General features: G+C 35.8%; 1 protein-coding gene across 1 annotated transcript in view; it reads right to left on the bottom strand.

Annotated features, from left to right (window-relative positions):
* Positions 1-26,130, bottom strand: part of BRWD1 (bromodomain and WD repeat domain containing 1) — a 59,178-nt gene extending 33,048 nt beyond the window's left edge. The window contains exons 1-21 of the mRNA XM_009891330.1: positions 26,107-26,130; positions 25,858-25,917; positions 22,530-22,680; positions 21,448-21,546; positions 20,729-20,889; positions 19,880-20,101; positions 17,809-17,909; positions 16,230-16,300; positions 15,051-15,151; positions 13,899-13,939; positions 12,210-12,308; positions 10,624-10,774; positions 9,958-10,092; positions 8,470-8,598; positions 6,954-7,179; positions 6,325-6,510; positions 5,397-5,580; positions 4,544-4,634; positions 3,450-3,590; positions 1,275-1,360; positions 185-380 (exon numbers count right to left, since the gene is read on the bottom strand). Coding sequence (XP_009889632.1) covers positions 185-380; positions 1,275-1,360; positions 3,450-3,590; positions 4,544-4,634; positions 5,397-5,580; positions 6,325-6,510; positions 6,954-7,179; positions 8,470-8,598; positions 9,958-10,092; positions 10,624-10,774; positions 12,210-12,308; positions 13,899-13,939; positions 15,051-15,151; positions 16,230-16,300; positions 17,809-17,909; positions 19,880-20,101; positions 20,729-20,824 — 2,256 coding nt within the window. The 5' untranslated portion in view covers positions 20,825-20,889; positions 21,448-21,546; positions 22,530-22,680; positions 25,858-25,917; positions 26,107-26,130. The remainder of the gene's footprint in view (positions 1-184; positions 381-1,274; positions 1,361-3,449; positions 3,591-4,543; positions 4,635-5,396; positions 5,581-6,324; positions 6,511-6,953; positions 7,180-8,469; positions 8,599-9,957; positions 10,093-10,623; positions 10,775-12,209; positions 12,309-13,898; positions 13,940-15,050; positions 15,152-16,229; positions 16,301-17,808; positions 17,910-19,879; positions 20,102-20,728; positions 20,890-21,447; positions 21,547-22,529; positions 22,681-25,857; positions 25,918-26,106) is intronic.
* Positions 26,131-26,185: the final 55 nt, after the last annotated feature.

Here is a 26,185-nt window from a genome sequence, read left to right on the forward strand (position 1 = left end):
TCTTCTATACAAATCAGCAGATACCCTGCATTTGGAATGGTCTGAAATTAAGATACACTGTATGTAGTGATACCAATATCCTTATCCAATGGTAATAACAATTACTTTAGCAGTTTCCAGTGAAGAAGCCCAAAAACTTAAGAGAAATTTATTAAAGAGTAAGTAGAAGAAATTAATGGTATACCTCCTCCTGCTTTTTTGGTTTGGGCTTTTTTCTCCTTTTTCTTCTTCTTCTCTTTGGAGGAGATGATTTCTCTGCTGATACTTCATCTTCTGAAGTACTGCAATATCTGATAGCTTTACGTCGAGAAGTCCGTACGGGAGGTTGTAGATTAATCCCTGCATCAGCAATCCAGTCAGAGTACCTACTTGAAGAATCACTGTCCATAGCAGATGGGGTCAGGGAAAATGCAAACATAGAACCAAGTTGTCAATATTTCAGAATGCTAAAATTCCCTTAGACAAATATCTGCAGATAGTGATTGCTGTTGAAAGCCCTATCAAAAGAATTACTTTGATCTGTTTTAACAATTATTTCACTTGATGTTTAACATAATTTTGGGGCAATACACTAATTCAAAGCATTTTTTTTTTTTTTTTAAATTCAAGTCTGGTGAATTCTAAAATCAGTAATTTTATGCAAGAAAGTTGTGCAATGAAATTCTGGACTAGTTAAAGAGTCCTCCCTAAAGAAGACACCAGCCAAACACTACTTAAATTCTTTAAAGACAGTTATACAAATCTCACAGGTACATATTTGGTTTTTTTATCTCTTTCTCCCAGTATTTTTTCAGTTCTACTACTATAGAGTTCTATAAAGAATAGCTAAAAAAGCCATAAAGTGATTAAAATCTGTAACTTCAGTTCTAAATAGAATTATAACTTTACCAAAATTAAACTTTTTTCCAACGAAACAAGTGACTGTTGCTGCATTATTAAAAAACCAAAACAAAACAGCAAAAAAACCCAAACTAAAAAAAAAAAACCAGCTCTCAAAAACCCAGCAGAACAAAGCACACTATAAAAAACATTCCAGACTATCTTCTTTCTCCTTGCCACATAGCAAAAAAGCAAAAGCATTTGAAACTACACTAAAAGACACAAATGTTCTGGTGAAATTGAACACTAAATAACAATGTAATGTGTCAGTACAGTACCCTAAAAAGCATTATTATATAACGAAGCATAACAGGACTTCCATACAAGTTTTAACTTGCCAAAATTCAAGTAAAACTCGTTACAGTAAAAGATGGGATTTGTTTCTTCACTTTTACCTAGAACTATTACTGTTGCTTTTCTTGTCACTTCTCCATTCTTCCTCTTCATCAGATGAGCCAGAGCCTTCACTTTCTTCAGCTTCCTGAATTTAAAAACGTACAGAGTCAATCCAATACGTTCTCACAGCACATGGTTTAAGGGTTTGAAACAAAAACCCACATTCTCCATTTGTGTCTGCATATTATCAAGTTAGGAAGAAATTTGGTAAAAAGAGTTGTTAAAATGGAAATTACAGTAGTTCTTTTTTGTAGCTGATTTCAACTTACCTTTTAAGCTCGAGAGTACACTATTAATCATTAACTTCTGTATATTCACTCACATTTTATTAGCCACAAGTGGATCCAACTGCTATAGCCACTCTTCACAAAGCAACACTTCTATCACCCTACCAAATGACAGTTCTGTTTCTTTTCTAGTCTAAGGATAAGTTCACATGGTTTATCAGAACAAAGTTGCAGGCGATTCCGATTCCTTCAAATTCCAAACTATGATGCTGTAATTAGGTCACGTACATAATAAAATCTAGCTCACTAAAATGCAAAAGAAGAATTTAAAGTTTGCAAAAGGAATAAATCAAGGAAAACTATCACATCTCCCACCTGCATGCAACATGTGTATATTCTGTTACCAGAGTAGCACTTCTATGATTTTTTTTTTTTCCATTAGTTATGCAATTGAGAATCAGGTGATTTTTCTGATTTTAGTATCAACTGATTGACCAAGTACTACCTGGGTGTATTCATGCATATATTTAAATGCAAAACTAAATAGTCAAGATACATCAAAATATATTACAACTGAAGTAATTTCCTGATTGTTGTTCAACAATTTGTTTGCATTAATTTCATGTTTTAAATGTGTTTTACATAACTGAAATGACTAAGTATAAAGTATTGCTCACGTCTCAAGTTGTATGTTGTCAAGCAAAACAAAGAAGAAAAGAAGATCTCACTTGCAACTTCAAGTTCGATACTGTTTGAATTAGTACAACTGACTATTTCTTTGTCATTTTCAGAGTAACAAAGTTAACAGGCTTCCCCCTTAAGACCTGTTCATACGGTGTACAAGATGGACAACATGCACTAAGTCAGTTCTTCTATTTTATCTTACCATTTGTAGGATTAAAACAAAACCCCCTATTTACATCAAAACGTAAATGACTTTTTATAGTATTACTAGTATCTAACATCATTTCTTCAAAAATATTTAAGTATATGTAGTATTTACAGCACAGCGCACATAGCTCTCCTAGTTGCACTTCATGTGCTTTGAATCTGTCAGGTGCCAGAAGCCTCCTGCCAACTTCTGTTCCGCCCAATTGCCGAAATAAATTTAATGAAAATTTCAGGTTTTCCTTAAGTGATTTGTTCTTTTTAAACACATAGGATTTTTTTTGTTAAGAGGCTAGAAGAGTCTGTTCCCAAAGTATATAATTCTTCATCGTAGTTACAAAATTATCTCATCACCTGAACGTCCCCCATTTTGTTGACCATTTTTCCTTAACAAAGTAAGTGACTAGTCCAACAAGTCCAACCTTCTCTACTCCTTCCACTTCTTCCCCCTTTCCCCATTTGAGACTATTTCCTTGTATGCAAAGCAAGACAACTGTAGTCCAAGCAGTCCTACCACTGATTTACAGTATCTGATAACACAACAGTCAAAAACTCCTCCTACCCACAGCAAAATGATGTTTCACTTCAAGCCAGGACTTGGCCATGACAAACATACTCTGGAAGAATCACATTACCAGGCCATAACAATACTTCATCAAGAACCTTCAAAATTTCCAGTTTTAGGTATGTGCACAAATTTGGAAGGTTTTCGCAGAGAAACAGCAAAACACATCTAAGATCCAAACGTCACTTTAAAGCCAACCTCAGCGCTGTACATCAGTTTTTTGCCTTGGGTTGAGGATTTGGCTTAGAACATTCTCAGCAAAAATAGTTCAACCATTTACAAAACGTCAGGAAACACCGCCATTATTAAAGTAACAGATAACTAGGTTTGAGACGTGCAAGCAATAACTCTGCTTACAGAAATACTTTCCCTGGTAAAAGAGGGTTGGTTTTTTTGTTTGCTTGTTTGTTTTAAGAGACAGAAGGCACATTTAGATGAAGCTTCACTTATTGAGGAACTCAAGTTCAAAATACAGAACTCGGAAGAGAACTTACCTGTTCTATCAAGCCAAAGCAATTATCTCTTTCCTCATCAGAAGACTCCAGTTGTTCAATATTATGCCGTGTTCGGTAATTGCGGTATTTCCGTCTATGCAGTCTACGCTTAGATTGTATTAACGAGGATTCAGAGTCACTCTAATTTATATAGGAAGTGAAAAAAAGAAGTTACATAAAAATACGTAGCAAACTTTTACAAAGGTGAAAGGGTGGCTAAAAGCACTGCTGAAGGTAAAAACTGCAACGGCCTCATCACATCACAGCCTGATCACGTCAAAACTCCTTTTCACAAGAAATGATTTTCCTGTAAGCCAGCAGTTTTAAATTTGCTGATCCAAATTTAAGATTTATTAGTTGTTCTAAGAAATTGCTCTTTATAAACTACTGTGACAGGTCCATTCGCATTAAAATAATTAATGATAAATATATTTACAGAATCAAGACATTAACTGTCACAACATACAATTCTTAGAGGACGAAAAAGCCTCAACTCCATCCAGTTAAGGGGATCGTACAGTAGAATTCTTGCATCAAATTGTTTTGTACTGCAAGATAGTGAATCAGGCCACTATCTTACAAAAACAGTACAAGAATCAGTTCTTCCTTCTTACTGATCTCTTGCAAAAAGTAGGTAATGAAAAAATCATTCAAAATGGGGCAAGTCTGAAAAAGTTGCCCCATACACAAAACATTGTCATTTTACTTTAGAAGACAAGGAAACAGCAATATAGCCTGTAATTCTTCAAATATAGGACCTTGAATGTTCTCATTTGCACCTCAACGCTTTAGCATAGACCTGCAACAACTGTCTTTGAAACTTCAACTGCAGTAAAACCAGAACAGCCTGAAATCAAGCCTGCCTTTAAAAATTACTACAAAATGCCTTCAATGGAAGGAGGCGAGACTGAAAGAAAAAAAGAATTCTAGGTATTCATAAAAATAAATCAAGCCTTGTCCTGCAATAAGTGGAAGCTGAATCAGCAGAAACCTTTGAACACCATACCTTTGGAAATGTGTGCTCTTATTTTTTTTAAAAACCATGACTTGTACTTGGGCACTGAATGCCCATTTTCCTAGAAGCTGCTGCGTACCTTTTCCAATGACTCTAATGACTTTTTCTTCTCTGTTGCATAAAGATCTCTCTCTTCTTCCCCTTTTGCAATTCGATATTCTTCTTGCTTCCTACAAGAAAGTAATGAAAAATCTAATTCTGCATCTGTTTTGATAATGCTGAAAAGTTATGATCCATTCTCTTTAAAGGATCTAGCTAAAAAACCCTAACACCTAATTCCATTACATTATTAATTACAGACATTATTATTACTCAAACATCTATAACATACATCCTCTCATCTCCAGATAGACAAGATGGATATTAAGAGTCTCCCTTGCAAATAACAATATAATAAACCTTTTCAGCCCCATTTTTAAGCCACATTTTCCCCATTGCAATTATTCTACCTCCTAACACCAGGAAAGCTTTTAAAAAATTTCAGAGGTGTGGCAGCCCACATGGCTGTACCATTGAAAAGAAATATTTAGCTATTGATATTAATTCTCCTTTTCACAGATGCATACTGACAGTACTTTTGAAAGCAGCTAACTGTTTTCGCACTTCAAGTGCTCAGTGCTGCTTCTGGTAACACCACCTCATCTCCCAAAGTCTCACAAAAGCACAGTCTCTTTGAACTCTTTCATGTAAATTAATTTAACCTATATCCCTTTATTTTGGAAAAGAATCAAAGAATCTAGGTAATCTAGTTGTCCTTTAAGATGAGTTAAAATATTGAAATATGGAAGAATCAGCTGACCATAACAGTGAACTGTTCCAATTTGTAACATGTATCTATTTTAGGTTAGGTCTAATAGCACTGGATTTAGAAAAAAACCAATATGATGTGTTCTCTCTAGTCACATCTGCAGCCCAGTAAGCTGTCTAGAGACCTGAGTAAGCTTGGTGGAATTTCTGGTACAACAACTCTTCGTCTCCAAGCCTGAAGGTCTCGCTCAGTAGCCATCTGACTTCGTGGAGCATTCTGATGCATCTGACGCACACCTTCAACTTGCCCACTACGTCGCAGACCAATATTGGGAGGAGACTGGATGTCGAAACTTGGTCTTCTAAAAGCTAAAATATACAAAACATTTTTTCCAGACTACACAGAATTGGAACCTTGTTTCTTCTTACTACAGGATAAAAAAATTAATACTTTACATATTTTTATCTCCACAATTGTAAGTATATTACTAGATGACCAGCTATCACCTTCAGGAAATTATCTGTCTTGTAGACAGTACAGTGAGATTACACATATACTTTTAAAATGGTTATTTCTACTACTATTTTAATACAGTGAAAGGAAGTATAGTGTGACCGAGGTGTTCTGAACTATTTCAGGCAGCTCTGAGGATAGCGAGGTTCTAAAAAGCACTTTTCCTGGAGCTGAGCTCACATAATTAAAACCACCAGGACACAGATCAGAAGAGTATCTGGTTTAAATATGTAAAGAAGGGAGAAAGGTACCCAGTTTGAATAATGGTAAAATACTTATTTTGCAAACTTTAGAGGAGAATAAATGTAGCTCCTATAAATGATATTTGAGTGCTCTACAAATATTATTAAATATGCAGTGCTCTACAAGAAATACAACTATGTTCTTTAAAAGGAAAAGCAAAAGGCTTTGTTTTGTAATTTAATCACAGGAGTAGCAATGTTTTAATGAATAAGGAGATCGTAACCAGATATGACTATGTTAAGGGACTCTCAGCCCCCAAAATAACATTGAAGTTAACACCTGCTTGAAATATTTCATACAGTGTAATAAAAATGGAGACAGAACAACTACCTAAGAATTGATCAGCAAGTACTAACCTCTTCTAGGTGTTCCTTCCCCATTTTGTGGACCACTTGAAGCAGATTCTTGATCGGCTCCAGTTCTTTGATCTTGTTGTAGTTGTAGTTGTCTAATCATGCCATCGAGAATGCTGGGCTCCAGGCCTTGTTCATCCTGATCAACTGTCTGTTGGCCTATAACTTGTTCAACCACTTCTCCATCACCTTGCAAGCGTAATACAAATAAAACGAAGGGGTTCAGTTAACCAACTGATGATAGCGAATGAATCTCATTCTTCACATCACAGTGAGACACGTTCTACAGCTAAACACGATGAAAACCATTCTTGATATTATTCCAATTGCTTATTCCAAATGAGACATTTATGGAGTCTACAGCTCAAACACAAGTTTGTGCATACCAGTGCCCACAGAAAAGAATTAGACATCCATTTGAACAACCGATGTTTTGGGGGTTTTTGGGCTTGTTTAAAATCACTGTGGGACCTTTCAGCATCTTTAGTGAACATAAATACATGACAGTTAGCATGTGAGAAAACGAATGGCATTTTAAAAATCACCTATGTCAATATCTACTCTGTTCCCATTCAGAATTACTACAGTAATTTTAACTTCTGGATGTAGGTCTTCAGTGATACTGGTCTTACTTGTTGCTACATATCCGAGTTGAGGAATCAAATGTTCATCTGCACAATTCTCTCTTCCTGGCACCAATCTTTGATATTTTGTTGGATGAGGGTTTCCATCCACATCTACTAAGAAGGGAGGGGGCATAAGATGAGGAGCCTGTTGAGTCTGCTCATCTAGGACGTAATTATTAGAGTCTCGAATAAGTGGCCGATAGTCAGTGTGGAAGAACATCTGATCAGGAATCTAGAAAGAAATGAAGTTTTTATGTTATCAATTTGAAAAAAAGAATATGTTAAAGAACAGAGAAGAAAAAGTTACACTAAAATATCTAAAATCTTAAAGGTAAAAGAAAAGGCAAGTTGCCAATAAAGAGAGTTATGCATAGCTACAATCAACCTGTATGGGTGTTGCAGTACTCTCATTTTGGATAGTGCTTTTGCAGGCAACAAAATGCTTTTAGAAAACAATGAACTGAGGTAATTTAAAGCAGAAGCATTGCTTTACACTTTAAAATATTGTACATCTCATTCTATTTTTTTTTTTCTCCACACAATTAAGAAAAGTTTCCTTGGTTTCCATGCAAGGAAATCATTATCTAAGGTTCAATGTAAGCCCTCAAAGTTAAGTTCTTTCTTAATCATGCAATGTCTACCAGAAATTTCTTCTGCAACTGAAACAGCCTGTTAAATCCACGCAGCTGAAGAAAATCAGTTACACAAGTATTAGATCACAGTCAGAATGTTGCTCCTGGCAATGATGAGCAAGATGAAGAGAATAAGTTTCAATTTCAGCTAAGAATGTACAGGAAGAAAAAAATAATCCTTTAAAATGACAAACATGGAATTACCATTGCAATTTTAAAAAAATTGAGAGGGAAGTGAAGTAAAGTATAGGCCACAACTGCACTTTTGAGAGATATTTTAAAGAAATGGAAACACATATATTTATCAAAAGAAGGGAACAGGCATATAGATTCAAAAAAGCAAAACATTCATCCCATGCACATTTTTCTAACATTTCAAAATCCAGTGTTGGATAAATATTTACTTTTGCTTATTTTAATAAGCTTGAATAAGGAAAGGTCTAAAGAACTAGAAGTTCTAGTAACTGAAATAAACCAGCAAATTATTCTTAACATACAGACAGTGTGCCTTCTTGTTAATTAGGCAGTAGCGCAATAAACTTTGTGATACATTCCAATCTTTAAACATAAAGCTACTTTCAGAAATTAGAAATAAAAGTAATTTTGAGGTTGAACAATTACCATGCAAATTAGCTGGCTGAAAGATGAAACTGTATTCCAGAAAAGTTCTTGGGAGCTACTCTCAATGGAACGTTAAGACACCGGTTGCTTCTACTGTGCCAGGACCATACATACAAGAAAACCCTCAGACATCAAGGAACTCATTATATTTAGATCCCGTACCCATACAAAACTCTTTTTTACATATGACGTTATAGAGGAATGAATGTAACTAATCTAATTTCAGTTAGAAGCTTGAATAAACAGTTCTAATAAAAAGCTGAACTTACCTTTTCATAAGGCCTGCTACAGCCAAACCCAAATATCAGTAGATGCCCGTGAGAATCTGTACATGCAAAATGCTGCCCATCTGGTGAAAATTTACAGTCAAAAACAGCACCATGTCCTTGGCCTTCGATCTAGAAGGAAAGAAGGAAAGAAACTCAAGACTATTTGACCAATTTAACTTTTTTTTTGTGCAAACAACAATGCAGCATCAAAAATTAATTACTCTATCAAAAGCAGTCATTTACCTTTCAAATACCTCCATTAAAGCACAAATAACGTCATTACATCAGTTTATTTCTTTTACCCTTGATATGCAAATTTAAGTCCCAAATCATACAGTTTGAAAAGATGCACTTAAGGGTATGAAAACTTTAGGGAAAAAAAACTAAACAAAACACCAAAACTTTTTGAGGCTTTTTAGCTGTTAGTATACTGCTTAAAAGTAAGCCGCAGCTAATATATGCTGATTTTATTAATCCACTTTCAAGAAAAGCACAGGGAATCTTAAAGAAAAAAAGAAAAAAAATCACTTTGCTATTGACTGTAACCAGAAAAAAAAATAAAAATTAAGAAATTAACATGAACCCTGGATCATAACTTAAGTCTCAGAGAAAATAACCTATTTTAAAGTGTTAATCGTGAGCTGCCAAATGGAGTGAATGTCGTGGAAGCTCTCAAGAAGAAATGCGCAAATCCACTACTGCTTATGTTAATAATATTAACATTTTTAAGACAGTTGAGAATCCAAATATTTGTTCATAAGACTCTTGAAATGATGGTCCTAGTCTTTTAGATGGCACCTCATCTCATTTACAGAAAACTGTTATTATGAATGAGGTGCAGCAACAAAGAGTAGAAAAGCCCTGGCATCAACTGTTCAGAATACCTCATAGACCAAGAAGTCCTGATCAACAGGTGAAATCTGTACAGCTCAGACATTGACTATGATGAAAAGTAAAGTCCTGCTCTGCTCCCTCATGTCTCATATTCCTCACACCCAACTGCACGTACTTACAACTCATCTTCCTTGTCTCAGAATCTTATCAAGACCTCCCTGACTGAACTCAACTCGGAAGCCCTACGGGAAAGTAGCAGCGGAAGGAAGTGGGGAATACTTTTGCAGAAGATGAGTGAACTGACTCAGATTAGTAAAAGGTCCAGTGAGAGGCACATGATTCAAGGTAGAGAATGGAAGCGGGCAGCTGCGAGCAGATGAGGAAGGCAATCCCAGCCCTCCTTTTCTGCCAGATTAAACTTAAAACTGGCTCCTGCTTTTCTCTAGAGATTTTATTCAACGGTAAAAGTTCTAGAGAAAAACAAACTCGTAAGTTTTGCTGGTTTAGGGTTTTTTTTGGTGGGTTTTGGTTGCTTGTTTTTTTGGTGTTTTTTTTCCCCACCCAAAAGGTGCAGGGGATGTGTGTGTTGGTTAAACTAGTATGTGAACACACTGCTGCGTGTCAAGAAAAAACGGAGTTTAGAAAAGGTCTTACCATGTTAAAATAATGCTTTGTTTTCGTGCCTTTGGTAATGTCCCAGATAAAGATGTTGCCATCATGACCCGCAGACAGCATTATCCTGGAATCAAAAGGATGGGTCTCCAAGACAAATACTTCATCTGCATGCCCCTAGAATTTAAAATTGCACATCATGTGCAAACAAGAGGACATAAATCCACATCAATAGGATACTTAGAGTAGAGCTGCCTCCAAAAACATACAGACTTCTACAAATTCCACAATATATCTATCTGGACTGCTACTTGTGGCACATAAGTAGGGCAAAACTCCAGGCAGACAGCAAGACTTTATCATTCTAAATTTAATAATTTTCTAGATTCAAGCAAGAACTCTAGAAATATGGAGCTTTTGCCAAAGGACAGTGAACTATTCAATGGGCAAGCATGTTACTGCACAAAACCTTTTATTTGTTCCACGGGAGAGGCAAGTTCAACACAGCAGCTAGGGAAAGGATTGTTCAAATGCAAGAGGAAGCAGCTAGTTTTGGTTAAAAAAACCCACCACTTCAGGAACACTACAATTGTTTTATCATTCATATAGAGCTTTCAAGTCAAATCAGATCTAGTTATGAACAACATGCACATGTCATTGCAATTCTAGGAAGACCATGTACTTCAAAAAGCAAGTAAAATTACATACCACCAAGTCATGAAGCAATTGCCCTGTACAGGAATTCCACACTTTGAGCAGATGATTATTCACAGCCGTAACGACATAGTTATCATTTTGGTTCCAAGCTATCATGGTTACTTTAGGCTTCATAAATTTGTCTTCTTCTGAACATGTGTCACTATTTTAAAGAGTTGAACAGGCATGAGATATTTTTAATTAGCCCATTTCAATCTCAAAATACAAAAACATAACCTGTTCTCCCATGTTAATAATGAGACAAGGGAAGGAAAGTTAAGAATTTGCTCTGAAACTTTTGTCCATAAACTTCATTCTTTTTGGAGCAATCAACTATAAAGCAAATCTGGATTTCTAGCATACTCATTTCATAGGACATGATAAACTCTTTCCCATTTGAGGTGCAAGGCAAAAATGCTTTCCTCTGTCGTGTAGTCTTATCTCTCCTACAACTACAGTCCTAACATAATTCCTTTAAAATCTGGACTTCTTACAGTCAAGAGCTTTCCAACTACCTCTGTTTCAGAAGCTAACCTCTATGTTAAGTAAGCATTTTTTCTGATTCCCAACATAAATATATTAAAGAGAGTATTTTGTATTAATCTCCATCTACTTCCTTGTTTCTATCCCCAAAATACATTTATAGGATACTGCAACACTACCTCTCAGCATCTTAGTCAATTGAAGAAACAAGCTTTCTTTGACACATACCTTCACACACTGTTATCTATATTCCAGTTCAACTAGTAACCTCTCTTACAAAGATTGTCTCTCAATTATACACTACTACAATTGTACATACTAATCCAGAAAGATACCACAGTCAAATCTCAAATATTAACACCTCCTCCTTTCTTAGTAAAACTACTTCCCCCCCCGCCCCCATGGCTGCATCATAAAAGAAGAGCTTGCAATCACTCTCAAATCAACTAGCATAACCAAGGTTTGTTTTTTGTGTTCATTCCCTGCCCCCCATTTAATCACCTACAAATTCATTTCCGCTTTGTGTCTACAAAAGTTGACTGAGCATTCTGTAGTCCTTTAAAACATCCACCTTCAGGTTTATCGAGTGACATGTAATATGGTTATCTTCATCTCTAATAACACTATTCAAACTGCGTGCCACCAGGATATTTCATTAACGCACTTTTTAAAAGAACAAAAGAATTAAGGAAAATAGGCAACAAGATCAGTCCTTGAGGAAACCCACCTATTACCTGTCATGACATCTGGAAAGAGGTTATCATCTACCTTATTTTTACTAATCTAAAAGATGTTTGTTGTTACATACCAGGTGTCTGGCTGAAATCCAGATAGACATCTATTGCACTTTCTGCACTCTTCTCCTTAACAAAGGTAAGTAATTTGGCACAGTGCACATTTGAAAGCTATATAAATATGTATGCATTTATTCAATCATGGAATAGAATTTAGCAAGTTATTACATCGCCAGAACAGTCATTTCACCTGCCCAAAGACCACACCACTTGATCTCAGTATCACTAAGGCTTGCTCTAGTTTGACTGTAAGTTAAGTGTGGTTGATGAATTTTAAGCTTTCTGACTTCACACAACAGAAAAAGACAACACTTCACCTACCCTGGTAATCGATCGGACATATCCAACAAAATACTCCTCCATTCTGCTTGCTCAAAACGCCAGATTCGAGCTGTTCCATCTCTACTGCCGCTTATGAACCTTGAAGAAATTTTAAAAGATACTTAATTCACCTTTGAAAGAATTTGCTTTAAAGTATATTGAGTTACACACCACCACAATTTAAAATACTACAATGAAAAACTGATAGAAGTAAAATCTTCAATTTGTGTGCAAGACAATTTTTTTACAGTTACCTGTACATTAACTTTCTTTCCAGAAGCCCAGGAAAGAGTTTTTCTGAAGTGAAAAACTGAATAAATTTGTCAAAACACATTGACTGGAGCAGCAAATTCCACAGCTAAACTCAGTTCACAACTTCATCCTCAACTCCTTCTCAATTACAATACTTTATGAGGTATTTTAAGTAAGCCATACCAAAATTGTAGACTATCAGATAGTGGAGGCAAGAATATATTAGCACAGCAAAACCTGAGATGTTCTCACCCACAACTGTGCATAAAAGATGATCACCAGTGGTTTACTTCAAGATACCAAGGTGTAAACCACGGCAGTTCAGGATTCCATTTCATGAACTGCTGAATTATCAATGCAGCAGATCAGAAATTCCTGAAGAGAGGAATGGAAATAAACATTGTAAAACACTCAAAGATAATCTCCCTAGTCCATGAATCAGAACCATGAGAAAGACAGTTGACATACCTCCTACAGAAAAAGTTTGTGTGCTAGGTATATCATGACTGTGCTCTAGTTTGCTGTGTTTCATTTTAATAATAATTATAAACCTTCAACATCTTCCATACAAAATGTCACCAAGCAAGAGAGCAGTTTTGCCCTTTTTTGTTTTTTGGCACTGCCTTGAAAAGTAATCCATGCAAGCAACATGGATGGACCAGAGCAGTATGATGGCCCCAAAGACAAGTATAATTGCAGAAAAACACTTTTAAAAGCAAGGCAACTACAACTTCCAAACCAAAAGTAGATCATTACTGTTCTTACTCACAGTTATCTGGCTTTCAAGAAGAGAAAAAAAAAACAAAACCAAACAGTAACAATAAAGCTGCAACTTATGGTTGTAGATGTAGGTCTACCCTGAAGGCTAAAATCTGTATCTTCACTAGTGATAGGCCAAATCAGAGATCAATGTTGACTCCATCCTGTACTGGAAGTATGGGTGAAGTTTTACAAATGCAATTTACAAAATGCTTCCCTCTCCCCCAAATCAGCTGTAAAATTCCGTTAAAGCCATTTCCTTGAAAAAAAAAAATAGTAGGCGAGAAAAAAAATGAAAGGATTAAAACTTATTTTAGACCACTGGTATTGCATTTTCCCATTTCCTATTTTGATCCAATACTACCTAAAACTGAAAGGAAAAGGGGGAAGAGGAGGTTTATGAAATCATGAATACACTGGATATGCTAAGATGTGGTAACATTCTTCCAGGTAAATAAAAACCCAGCCAGTCCGAAGACAATGTCTAACAAAGATTAATAGAAAGCTGAGACAGACAACTGAAACTTAAGTATGATCTTCTGGATTAGTCCAAATTTCCCCTTTGATTTCTAAATAAGTATAATTTTCTTACTGGAAACCTCCAGGTGGGAACAATAATACATTTTTAATTCCAAAATAATGTACTGTTTGTTCACATTTGAGCATTTTTCAACCTACCTATCACCACTGTTAGAAAACTGAATGCTGTCAACTTTGTCCTGTAAGAAAAAGGAGTTTGTTAGAAATAATGCTTTCAAACAGAAAATACAGTTTTGACAAATCTGAGCTTAGTAAAACCTGAAACAATGAAAAAATTGCATATTGTAAAGAAACATACAGTAAGTTACTCATCTTTATCACAATAAAAACTACAGGAAAAGTCAATAGCATGCTCAGATTTTCTTCAGAACTGAAAGTCTTCTCTACATACAAAATACGTATTGATCAATCTTTATCACTATAACATAAATGCTTAAAGTGAGATTCCGTATTAGAAAAAACATACTAAGGCAAACGAAATGAAGACGATGAGTATCTTAAGACCTGCTCGTGAATGAGCTTTAAGGGTTGAACTAAATCTAAATTCTCTATAGTAAAACTACAGATCCTTTGTGCATCAAGTGCTGAAAAAAAAAAAAGACTCAACCTTTAGCACATGAATGTAAGCTGAGTCTCCTTTAGATTCCTTAGAAGACAGAGTCTGCTAGACTTAGGTACATAAATAAAAAGTGAGAGTATTTTATTTAAGAAATTCTTTTCCTAACAGGTACCAGTTCTACCAAGAAGGCAAGCAAAGACAGACAGCACACATTACATAAAGCACATGGGGAAACAACGCTAAACCAGCAAGCTGGCTTAGGAAGTACAAAGTAGCTTGCACAGCCACTGAAAATACCAATAAAGGTCAAGATGAACAGAAGTAAAATTCTGGAAACTCAATCCCATTTAAAGATTTAACACAAAAGGTCAAATGGTAAATAACTTGAGCAATGAAATCCACATTCTCAGCCTATCTACTTGCTGTATACAACATATAATACGTGGGTGTCTAGGCACACTTGCATCAGAGGCAAGCAACTGAGCAAACCACACACTTTAAAATTAGAGAAATGTATGACATCCAGTTGAAAAGACAGAATTCTAAATACCATCTTGATACATTCCAGTCTTTAAAATGGTTAAGTCACATTGAGATGACTGGCTGAATTTCTGCTTAAGTTCTAAAAATACTCAATAAAAGAACATTGTTACAAACCCACTAGCAACATTAACTTGCAACTTCAATACTGCTTGAAGTGACTAATTATTAGATTTAACAATCTTACTTACAGCATGACTTTCCAATTCAGCTATTTTCTCAGGTGTCTCAGAGCCAAAAAAATACATCCTGATGACATGGTCAGTGCTGCCAGTTGCTAAAAACATACCACCTGTAAAAATCAAGCAACAATTAAGCTACCGTACAAGAAAAAATAGATCACCAAATTTTCTCAGATGCCTAGTTTGAAAGAAAAAATAATCTGAAGACTGTCACATTTTTTATGCTCTTCCACTGCAATATGGATGTGGAAGGAAATCCCCCTCGCCTCAGAAAGCTCTCTCAGCCATAGTAAAAATAAACAGTCATACTCAGTGTTGCAAAGATTTTAAAATATGTAACTACGGGAATGATGAAACACCTAACACTATTAATTGTGCACACAAGCCTTCGATTATGAGGAATACGGCTAGTCATCAATATAAGTACACCAGTATTTAGCTGTGGTGGCAGCAATACTAAAATCTGCCCCTTGGCAACCCTAAGTGCTGTCAAGAAAACCCCAAACACAACCCAGTGCTATATACTGACAACGTTAACAAGCTACACTTTGATTTGTATTTTATTTCTGAAATTCCCCAAGTTTCTTCTAATGTTCATGCTGCCTGGTACCAGTAAGCCTTCCCACAAGTCACTCACGCAAACAGAATGAAAGAAGACTACAAGCCAGGAATGAAGCACATTTATAGATTCATTTGTGGACTCTTAAGAAAGAAGGGATCTTTATGACCATCCCTGCATACAATTGGCACAGGATAAGAAGCACCTACCACTGGCAGCAACTACTTCCACTGCTGTTGACTGTGGTATCTTTGAGAATTAATTTTGCAAATCCCTGACATTATACTGAGGGATTAAACAAAAATAAAAAGCCAGTAAAGATGGATAAAAAGTTAACAAGCACCAGGTGACTTTTACTTCTGTAAAATCACCAACGGCAAAAGGAAAATACTGTAACTCAGTTCAACAGTCTTTCACCGTTAGCTAAGGCAAGTCACATTATTTAATTATGTCATAGGCCAACAATACACACAGATACAATTACTTACTACACAGCTGATAGTTTTGTATATATTTTAAAGCTGCCACCAGCTTAATATAACCAGAGTATATAACCAGAGTATTATAGTAACTACTAATGAGGAAAGAAGAGAAATCACAATGCTAACCTCAATCTGTACATGACTTACCTACACTGAATGAAGAACAAAGCATCTGAACCCCTGGTCTAGGTTTCTCTGTGAATTTCACTGGCCGATTGCTTAAAAAGAAAAGATACTTGAAACAGGACATGCCACACAAAACTTGCCTTTTATCAACATTTCAAACCATAAAGGTACGTTTCTTCAAACATCTACATAACAGGTACTTCTTAAATACATACAGTAACATCTGTAAATCTTGCACAGAAGGATGAGCAATAAGGTTTAGATTTTAAAATTACTGTACACATATACACAAATTATCTTTGAAGCCCACATAACTTACGACTTTTTCTATTACCTAGCAAGGATAACATGGCACACCAAAGAACATTTATTCTCTCTTAAGTATGATTTACCCCCTCCGTAACATATCCACAAAGTTCTGAACTCTTGCTCTTACATTACAAACCAGCAACACTACATGAAACCATAAAATTTTACAGAAGTTTTGCACCTCTGTGCACACGGTGATTTAAAAGACTGGTTTCCTGTTCTGCAAGTCATGTACATGCTCTTCCAGTTGACATGGCCATAATCTCACAGAAAGTAGCTACTAAGAATGACATTAAGGAGAAATTCAGCACACTGTGCCACTGGCAAGCATTATAGGTTTCTATTCATTACCCTACTGCTTTTCTGTTCAAGTGTCTTCTGTTTATCAAAGGAAATGTTGAGACCTTCAGTATATTTCTCATGTTTGTATGATACACAGTACAGAGATTCAAATCCTGAGAATACTCCTTTGAAACCTATCAATGCTTAAAACAATTTAAGTCCATGCTTAAACTAATTTAAACGTTTACATCTTATACAGTCCTCCAAATTAATTTTAGAAGGAGAATAATTAAGGATGCAGTTTAAACACTCCCCTCTTAAAACTTACAGCCCTAAAAGATTCTTCAGATGAAACTATGACTTTGATAGTTTTTGCTGCAATTCTACTACCTTAAGAACACAAGTTTGAATTAAAAAGCAAAATAATCTTCTGCTTTCTAAAGTAATGACTTTATTTTTTTTAAATGGCTGCTCTAATGTAAAATGGAACATTTTATACCAACTATAATTATATGGCACAATACTAGATACAGACTAATCATCCCAGATCTCTTCTTTCTGGTAATAATCTTTTTTTTTTTTTTTTTAAATGTACGAATAAACAGCAATCAAAGATAGAACATTTAAAAACTACCCTGAACATACTCCGCATGCAAGTTCTATAAGAGACATCCTAAAACTACAGGACTGTTGAAAACACAAACAAAAAGTGTGATTATACTGTTTCAACATATTTACGCTTGCAGCAATTCCAGTTGTCCTAAATTTGTACTTTCAGTGCAGTAAGAAGTCAATATATTTCCTAACTAATCTCCCAGGTCAACAGAGTAACCTAAATTTGTAAAGAATATAGTTAGTGATGGTGCTTTAAAAGAATTACATAACAGATTATTTCCACAACGTTTTTATTATCACAAAACCCCAAATTTTTTTAGCTAGTTAAAAGCACTCAACTTATTTTAATCAAGGACAGTATGGCACACAGTTAACCAGCAACTCATTCACATACTTGAATTTCATGGAATCTGTATCCCATTGCCAAAAGCAAACAGTTCCATCTGCACCAGTAGAGACCATGTATCGCATGGAGCCTTTTACCATTGGACTAAACTAAAGAGAAGAAAGTAAAATCAGACACATACAAAACCAGATGTTTAGAAAGTGTTTATGAACTTCTAAACACATTAACATAAAACCTCGCTTTACTTCAGATTTTTCAACTAAAACTGCTAAAGCAGTTCTTGATAACTGTCTTTTTTTATATTTACAAAATAACACCTCCTATACTATAAAATAAGTTTGTGGTCTATGTTGCAATTATTGCATTGCATAAAACCAATTCATTCACTGCCTTTTTTTTTTTTGAAGTCTTAACAAACAACAATCACTCACTAAAAATTTTGTCAACGAATGAAGTAATGAGCAGAGCAGACTGAAGAAAAAAAAATGAAGTAAGTTTCACTAGACAGGCTTTTTAAATTCTGTAATTAAGCAGAGCATCAGTTATGAGATAGTTGAGTATGTGCAACCCAGCATCACGTATAAATTTAGAAGAAGTCCTCACATACACTTCTTTAAGACATGGATTTATCACTATGCATAGAGCTACCCTTCACAAAACTTTACAAATCACAAATTACACAAGTTGATTAAACTGTTCAATTACTACTACTACTGTTCAAAATGGCCATATAAATTGTACATATTGCAATTACAGTGCTATTAAGAACACCTAAACAAAAAAACCAAATCCACAATACTATAGTAAAAGAAACACCATGAATAAGTGCTTTGCCATTAAAAAACAAAGAAATAAAAAAATGCAATGAATGCCACAGAACCTCTGCAAATATGAAGATTACTCGGAGGCAGCATTTTCAGAAAACTGCAAAATTATTTTTTGTATTGAACTTCACAAACTGGCAGGTAGCCATACTTCACCGCTCAACATAAGCCTGTTTGTCTCACTGGAAAACACAGCATATCTAGATAATGAGCTACTAGTTTATCTGTTAAATAAGGAATTACAAAAGCTAAAATGAGACCAAATCCAAAAGACTACCAATAGCACTTAAAGTATCACAACGTCTTCAAATTTAAATGTACAACACATTACACTGAACATCTTTTCACTTTTGAAATAACTTCTATTTTTGAGATTAAGACAAATACCCACATCACAGAAGTATGAATCACATAGTGGATCAGAACACTCACCCATATACACCAGCATATCGCATCTCCAGTAACAGACAATAGGAGGACATGATATTTCCCAGAAATTCTCTTTGGTTCCAACAACTCAAATATTACAGCCAGTGATATTTTTTTAAGTGAAGAAGGATTCCTGTCATTATCTTCCGTTAAATACTCAGGAATTTCAGGGAGGAAATGAACTTTTTTTTTCTTGGGTTTTTTTTTTTCTACTCTGTGGTTAAAAACCCACAGTTTCTCCTGTAGTTTTGACTAATTTTTGTCATCAATATTTAGATGTTCAGTTTTAAATATTCCCACACGCAGTCACACAGAAACAATTTCTGTCATGTGAGAACCACAATCACAGTCACAGTGAAAGTTATTTGCCATTCACATGCCAGCCTTCATGGGAAACAGAACATCAGTTCCTTGCACTTGGACATGAAAAAGTAAAATGTACACTTGGCAAGCTACTTCTTAACCTAGTAATAGCAGCCACAAAGGACTTTTCTCCCCAAACAGAAAATGAAGAACTAATCTTCCATTTCAAAAAGTTATAACACAAAGATAGAAGGCTCTACTGGTGAAGAGCATTCATGTAACTGCACTTCTCAATTTCAATCAGCAACCAAGGAAACTGGTTACTTTTTACCAATATGATAGCTAGCTAATCTTAGGGTATCACATCAATCTAAATCCTACTACTAAAGCCGACTCTTAACTTTTCAAATCAGGCGCAAGAGCATCTTTTTTTTCCCCCAAATAATTTATTGTTTTCTACTATTTGATAAAATACCTTCAACCTTTCCATAACACACGCTGCTTCTTACAAACCATCTACGTTATTTCTGCTTCAGTATGTAGAAACACTTAACAAAACATACCTGTAATGAGGTAATGGACCCTGTGTGTCCATGGAGGACCGCAACTGGTGCACAAGTTCTCAGACACCACACTCTGATCATTTTATCACAGCTTCCAGCTGCAATCATAGTGTTCTCATAATTGACAGCCATATCAGAAATCTCTGCTGAATGTCCTCGTAATGTGGCAAATAACCTGCCATTATGAGTTGACCATATCTTTACCAAACAGTCATCTGAGCCCTAGAAAGAAATATTTATTATGCTCAGCAAGGATTTCCAACCACATTCAGGAAAAAAAAGTTTTAGGTTTCCTTTAAAGAACCTAACTAAACTTTTCCACAGCTTGGTAAATTACACTTCTATTGTAACTATGTATGCTACTTAAGCTGAAAGAAATAAAATCATACAACCAACATTAAAAAAAGCCAAAACATTCACTTATGGTTCAGGATTACACTGCAATCACCACAGATCTATACCATATAATGCAAAAAGTCTGGGCTAAGTTTGAGGGGATTGCTTACAGTAATGGCAACGGCCAATGAAAATACTGTTCTGTAAATGCAAACTCTCCTCTGCCACTTCATAAATATGAAACACGCTTAACATCAAACTACAGCACTGCATAAAGCTCCTACATCAATGTCAACACCTGACCAGATATTAAGTACAACAATTTCTTACATGCTTTGGACCTTCAGTTACATCAAATTGTTCTACTTAAGCATGGCAATGGAGCTAATCAGCTATATTTTAACACTACTGATATCAACCTCCAGAAGTTTTAGCATAACATGTATTTCAAAGTTCTTTTCCTTGCATCCATCTAGAACTATTTTCAGATTTGGATCTATTTCATCAACTTACAGTAAATATTCTATGTCCAGTCCTATCAAATGCAACACAATATACAGAAGAAAGATGGCCAAGAATCCGCCTGTGCATCTTGACATGCTGATACATACTTCCTGGAAATGAAGTACTGAACTTTGCATATCCAGTTAATTGTTTTGCTCGATGTACTTCCACTACAATACAAAGAAATCAAAGAATGAACATATTGATGTTTAAAACAGGTCTATTCTGAAACATGATTTTATTTAACTTCCATTAATATATTACGTAAGGACTTACTCGAAGTGACTTTCTGATATCATAAAGTCAGGGGTTTTTGTATTTGTAATTTTTTTCTAGGTATAACAGTATTTTAAACTCGCTCCAATCAAAACTTCAGTCTCTAAATAACATGTGCTAAGTCTTATCTTTATTTTCCTATGGCTTTCTATGCCTTAAATCATACAAGAGTCCTTCTATCCAAAGCAGAATGATTTGTACTTTCTGCAGGGTAATCTACTTAATGCAGGGCCTTTACAAAAGAAAAAGATGTCATCTAGAGGCTACTGTCTCACTAGTGCTGTAAGCAGACCTTTGTGCCCAATACATAACTCCAGTGAAGTCATACGAAGTTCTCCAGATAAACCTCCAGATCCCGTTCTGAGGTTCAACTTTCAGCATCGTAGCAAGGCCAGCACCAAGATGCACATCGTATACTCACAGCAGCAGTGTAAGTGTTCAAAAGAGCTTACCAAGATTTGGTGGTGTGCCATAGTTCACAGGAATTTCAGGAGGTCTTCCTCTATGAAGAGCAGCAAATGCAGAGCCCTTCCAAACTGTGTTCCTGCAATCTTGAAAACCAATTGGTTGAAGTTTGTCATAAGTACATGTTAAAAATGCCAAGAGAGCTGCAGTTCCAAAACACAGTAAAAAAACCATACCTATAGGTGGTCTCAAAAATAATATTAAAACAACTGAAAAAATGGAACCCCAAATGCCCCAAAACTTTTCACGAGCAGTGTAATGTCAAGAGGTCCCTTCCAACCTAATAATTCTACAATTCTTAAAAAAAATTCCCACACTGACAGTTATTTTGACTCATAACAATTGCTGCAATAATTACAATCCTGATTTTCAGGATAGAAGTGTCACTGCCATTCACTGTGCATCCTTTAAAGCAGTTAGGACAGATATCCGAAAACACAACGGTATCCCAAAAATCAGTTCCACATCATATCATCTAGCTACCCATCAGAGTTTCATACAAACACATGAACAACCTCCTCCCAGAAACATTCAAAGAGATGAGTCTAAAGCTAAAATATACTCTATCAAATAAAGCATGTGCTTATGCATTGTCAACCATTCCCTTTAAGTTACAGACAAGGACTTTCTTCCTGTGTACGTACACAATTCACAAGTACTAACTTTGATGCCATTTGCATTAACCAAGAAAAGTTTCAGGAAACTGGTGTTACTGTCTCACATTTGCACTGAATAGAGTACAACTGCTACCGCATTCAAAACCAGCATAGGCCAATATACTACTGGGAGTGTCGGGAGATGTTAGAGAAGTAGCACCTGTGTCTTGATGATTCATTACATTGCAGTAACACTGAAAACTAGCCAGCTTCAGCACTCAGAGTAACAATAATTCTTGTGATGTAACTTAAAACATAGTTATACCATTAATACACAAATTGCTGGTGTTTTGGTTGATTAAACACAGTACAGAAGTGGCAGCCAATTTTGGTGAAAGCTCAGCACTTTCAAGTATTCCAGATGTCTTCACCATATACTTATGAAAATGTTTCAAATAATAAAGAAACCATACCTTTTGCTGTACGTAACAATGACTGTCTCCCTGCACCAAGTAAGGAATTCACTCTCGAAATGCTGGGTGGTATCTCCTTATCCAGTATAGGGCCAATACGCTTGCAAATTTGTAACAAATGGTCCGGAGCCACATGTTTGTTGGACAGCACCTGACAGAAATTTAAGTTTTAAAAACTTATATAGTACATCCAGAACAGTCGAATCTAAAAGCATCAATATTCACATGTACATTAAACGTTGTTTAAATATTTTTAAGTTCTATTTACAAAACAAAATCAATTCTGTTAAGCTCTCATCTAGTAAATTCAGCAAGTATTCTCCAAGTATAGGAGAGCTGTAGTAAAAATAACTGCAGTAAAATTACTTATTGCACATCAGTATTTTACTACTGAAAGCCTGCAATATTCACATGTATGGTACCCATTTGTCCAGCGCCCTACAGTGAGTGTCTTTGCTCAATTCACACAATTTTTTATTAAAAATAAAAAATAAAATTCAAACCCTCGTAACTCAACATCATGGACACTTTTGTTGTAATCAAGCACAAGATTTTATGCAACTAGTACTTCAGCCACACAGTGACTGTTCAGTAAACTACAAACTAGTAGGTTTGAGTACGATCTCTCTGGAAATAGTTTCCTTGAAGAACCAGTACTACATAGCATAAGACTGCCCTACTTCCTTAAACCAAAAGGACCAAAACAGTCATCTGTCCATTCAGGAAGGATCCCATACTATCTACATGTAACAATCTACAAAAATACACCCACACACACACTCAGATTTCTCATTCAGTAACAGATGTGTGCGGTTTTTGAGCATTCCCCCCCCCCCTCTTTCTGGGGGTTCAATAAAAAAAATGGTTATCTAACTAAAAAGTCAGTCACAATAATGCAGAAGCTAAATATAAAAAGTAGAGTTTACACAGACTCAACTAAATCAAATCATCAGAATCATAAATTCAAACTATTGGGGAGGTCTGAATCAGCAGGCACAAACAGCTCTGTGCTTACTCCACTCTGATCTGGCCACGCAAAAACCAGTTAGACCCAGAAGCCACACTGCTACTTCAGCAGCCAGACTATTCCCAGCCAATACACCCAGGAGAGGCAGAGGGCCACACCAACACAGGTATGTGGCCTCTGGCCCATGTAGCTCACAGAACACAGGCAGAACTAGCTCCTGCTTACGATGCTATTCCCTTAGCCTACTGACTGAATTTAGATGAAGGAAGTCCTAAGGCAGCTAATCTCATCATCAGAACAGTGGGAATAAAAATACCGTGCGCTGTCACGTAAGATCTGTTCACCAAAAAGTTGCCCAAATGCACTCTGAGTACTGAGAACACATGATTTAAGCCACAACCTAATACTTGGTTTAATAATAAAAATTCATGTATAAAGCTTGCGGGGTACAGGTTGTATTCCTGGGGGGGTGGGGAGGTGGTAGTATCAGAAAAATAGTTAACATTACCATACATCCAAATATATCCAAGCAAATCAGCTCATCATAGGCGTAAGGTTGATTATGAGAAATAAATTTGATAGTCCAAAAATTACAAAATGCACTTCTTTATCATTTCTTCATAAATTTTGCCTCTTGAATTGGTATAGAGCAGTACCAGCCACAATATTCAGGACAGAAAGCTCAGCAAACTTTATGCCAAGCATTATAAACCATTTTGCTTGCATGCCATCATCGGAAGTACATATTCCGAATGCAATCCCCGATAGAAGCATGCATACAAAACCTTGCAATTAATTTCCTTTTTAAGTATTTTGACTCAGATTTTGGAATGAACAGTTATTTTTAAGTCTTGCTCCAATTCCATGATGAACAAAGAGGAAAAGAAATAATTGCACCACATGATTGCATTTGTCTGTGGTCGCTGCAAACTCAGAGTGAGACCAGTGAGACAAGAGGTTCCCAAAGCCCCTCAAAAGCAGAAACTAAAACCTTCAGAAGACTAATCAGGATATTCTGAAATACTATTACCCTGTGTAGAGATTTCTTTTAAATTGTGTAAGAAAAAAGCTGTAGAAGCAGTACATATTAAAGAATTAATCTGACAACTGTATATGCATAATAAACACAATTAAAAAAAAATTATACCGAAGCCAGAAGAATCCACATATGACATCTCCCAACACCACGACTTTTTGCCAGAACTGGGGTCAAAAAAACCCAACCAAACCCCAAACAATCCTTTTTGAACTTAATACTACTTTCATGTTTGCTAAATTCAAGTCAGAGCTTGAAAGTAATCTTGTTTAGCAAGACTAGGCTTTTTAATGACTTAAAGCATTAATTTAAAAACTCATTTGCTCAACTGACCACACTGACAAGTAGAAGAAATGGAATCCAGTTTATCATTTTAAGCAGCACTTAAATAATTAAGAAAATGTTTTCAACAAAATTTCATTCCTTCTCTATGCAAATATAATTCTGAGATCTTCAAGTGTTACACAAGAGGGACAAGGGGATTTAACTATAACAGTACACGAACTGATGGCTAAGGGAGAAGCCAGTCAGTTAACCTGGAATGACTGAATCTTGGGGGGGGGAAGAGAGAATAAACATCTGTTTAAAGAAAACAAGATCACCTACAATGAAGCAGGATAAAACCACACTGGGCAGGCACTGCCAGACCATCACTTCACAGGATTCAACTGCCAAATATATTTTGCCATCTAAGAAGCAGTAAAATAAAACACTAAGAGAAAGACAGCTTTCCATTCTGAAACAGATATAAGTTAAAACATTTAGAGCAAGCACCAGCCATCGAAGGCATAAAGTACATGCTGTTGAGAGACCACTTGTATCTTTCTAATATTTAGAAACAAAGCTATGACCAGCAAGTAGCCAGAGATAAAAGAGCATACTCATAGGCACCAGAACTGCCAACCCTTGATTTCTGAACAGCGATTTCATTTCCTAATCTGTTGAAAGGGACAGATGAAGGAAGCCAACCAGAAAATAAATACCATCGAATCAAAACGCACCTAACAAACTCGCTCATGAAACTCTGAAATGAAACCTTGCTTCAGATTGGTTCTTCCCTGTATGTAGGCAGTGGCATGTACCAATGCACAACGCCAAGCTCCACCTCTGCTATGTAAACAATATCCTCAATTTAAAACACCACTTGTGTTTTTGTTAGTCTAATGTAAAGAAATTAAAGGCCCTTTCCAAAATAACTCCAATGTCTTAACAGAGCCGGAATGAAACTGGAAGGTAAAGCTTTGGGCCTACTTTTAAAGGTAAAGGATCTAACATCAGTGTTATCATCCTAATTAAAAGTTTTAAAGAAAAAAAAAGTGTCTCACCAATTCTTCGTAACTTCTATAATGCTCGTTTCCTTGCCAATCCAACCTTTTAGGAAGCAACTAAACGGAGGGAGAAAAAAAAGAAAACTGAGTGGTTAAAGGGGAAGGAGGGATAGATCACATTCAAAACAACGTGTGTTGAGGGGAAAAAGTTGAGACAGTATAGTGGAAGAAACGTGAATGACTTGTAAAGTAAAGGAAAGTTTTGACTACAACAAGAGAGATGATTTCATCAGAGCCCACACAGACCTGGTGCTGCTCCAGCTCCTGCACCAGCACCTGCAAAGAAAAGGGAAAAAATACAGAGTTAGGGACCAGCAAGCCTGCG

Source organism: Charadrius vociferus, unplaced genomic scaffold, assembly GCF_000708025.1.
Source record: "Charadrius vociferus isolate BGI_N301 unplaced genomic scaffold, ASM70802v2 scaffold298, whole genome shotgun sequence".
Lineage (NCBI taxonomy): Eukaryota > Metazoa > Chordata > Aves > Charadriiformes > Charadriidae > Charadrius > Charadrius vociferus.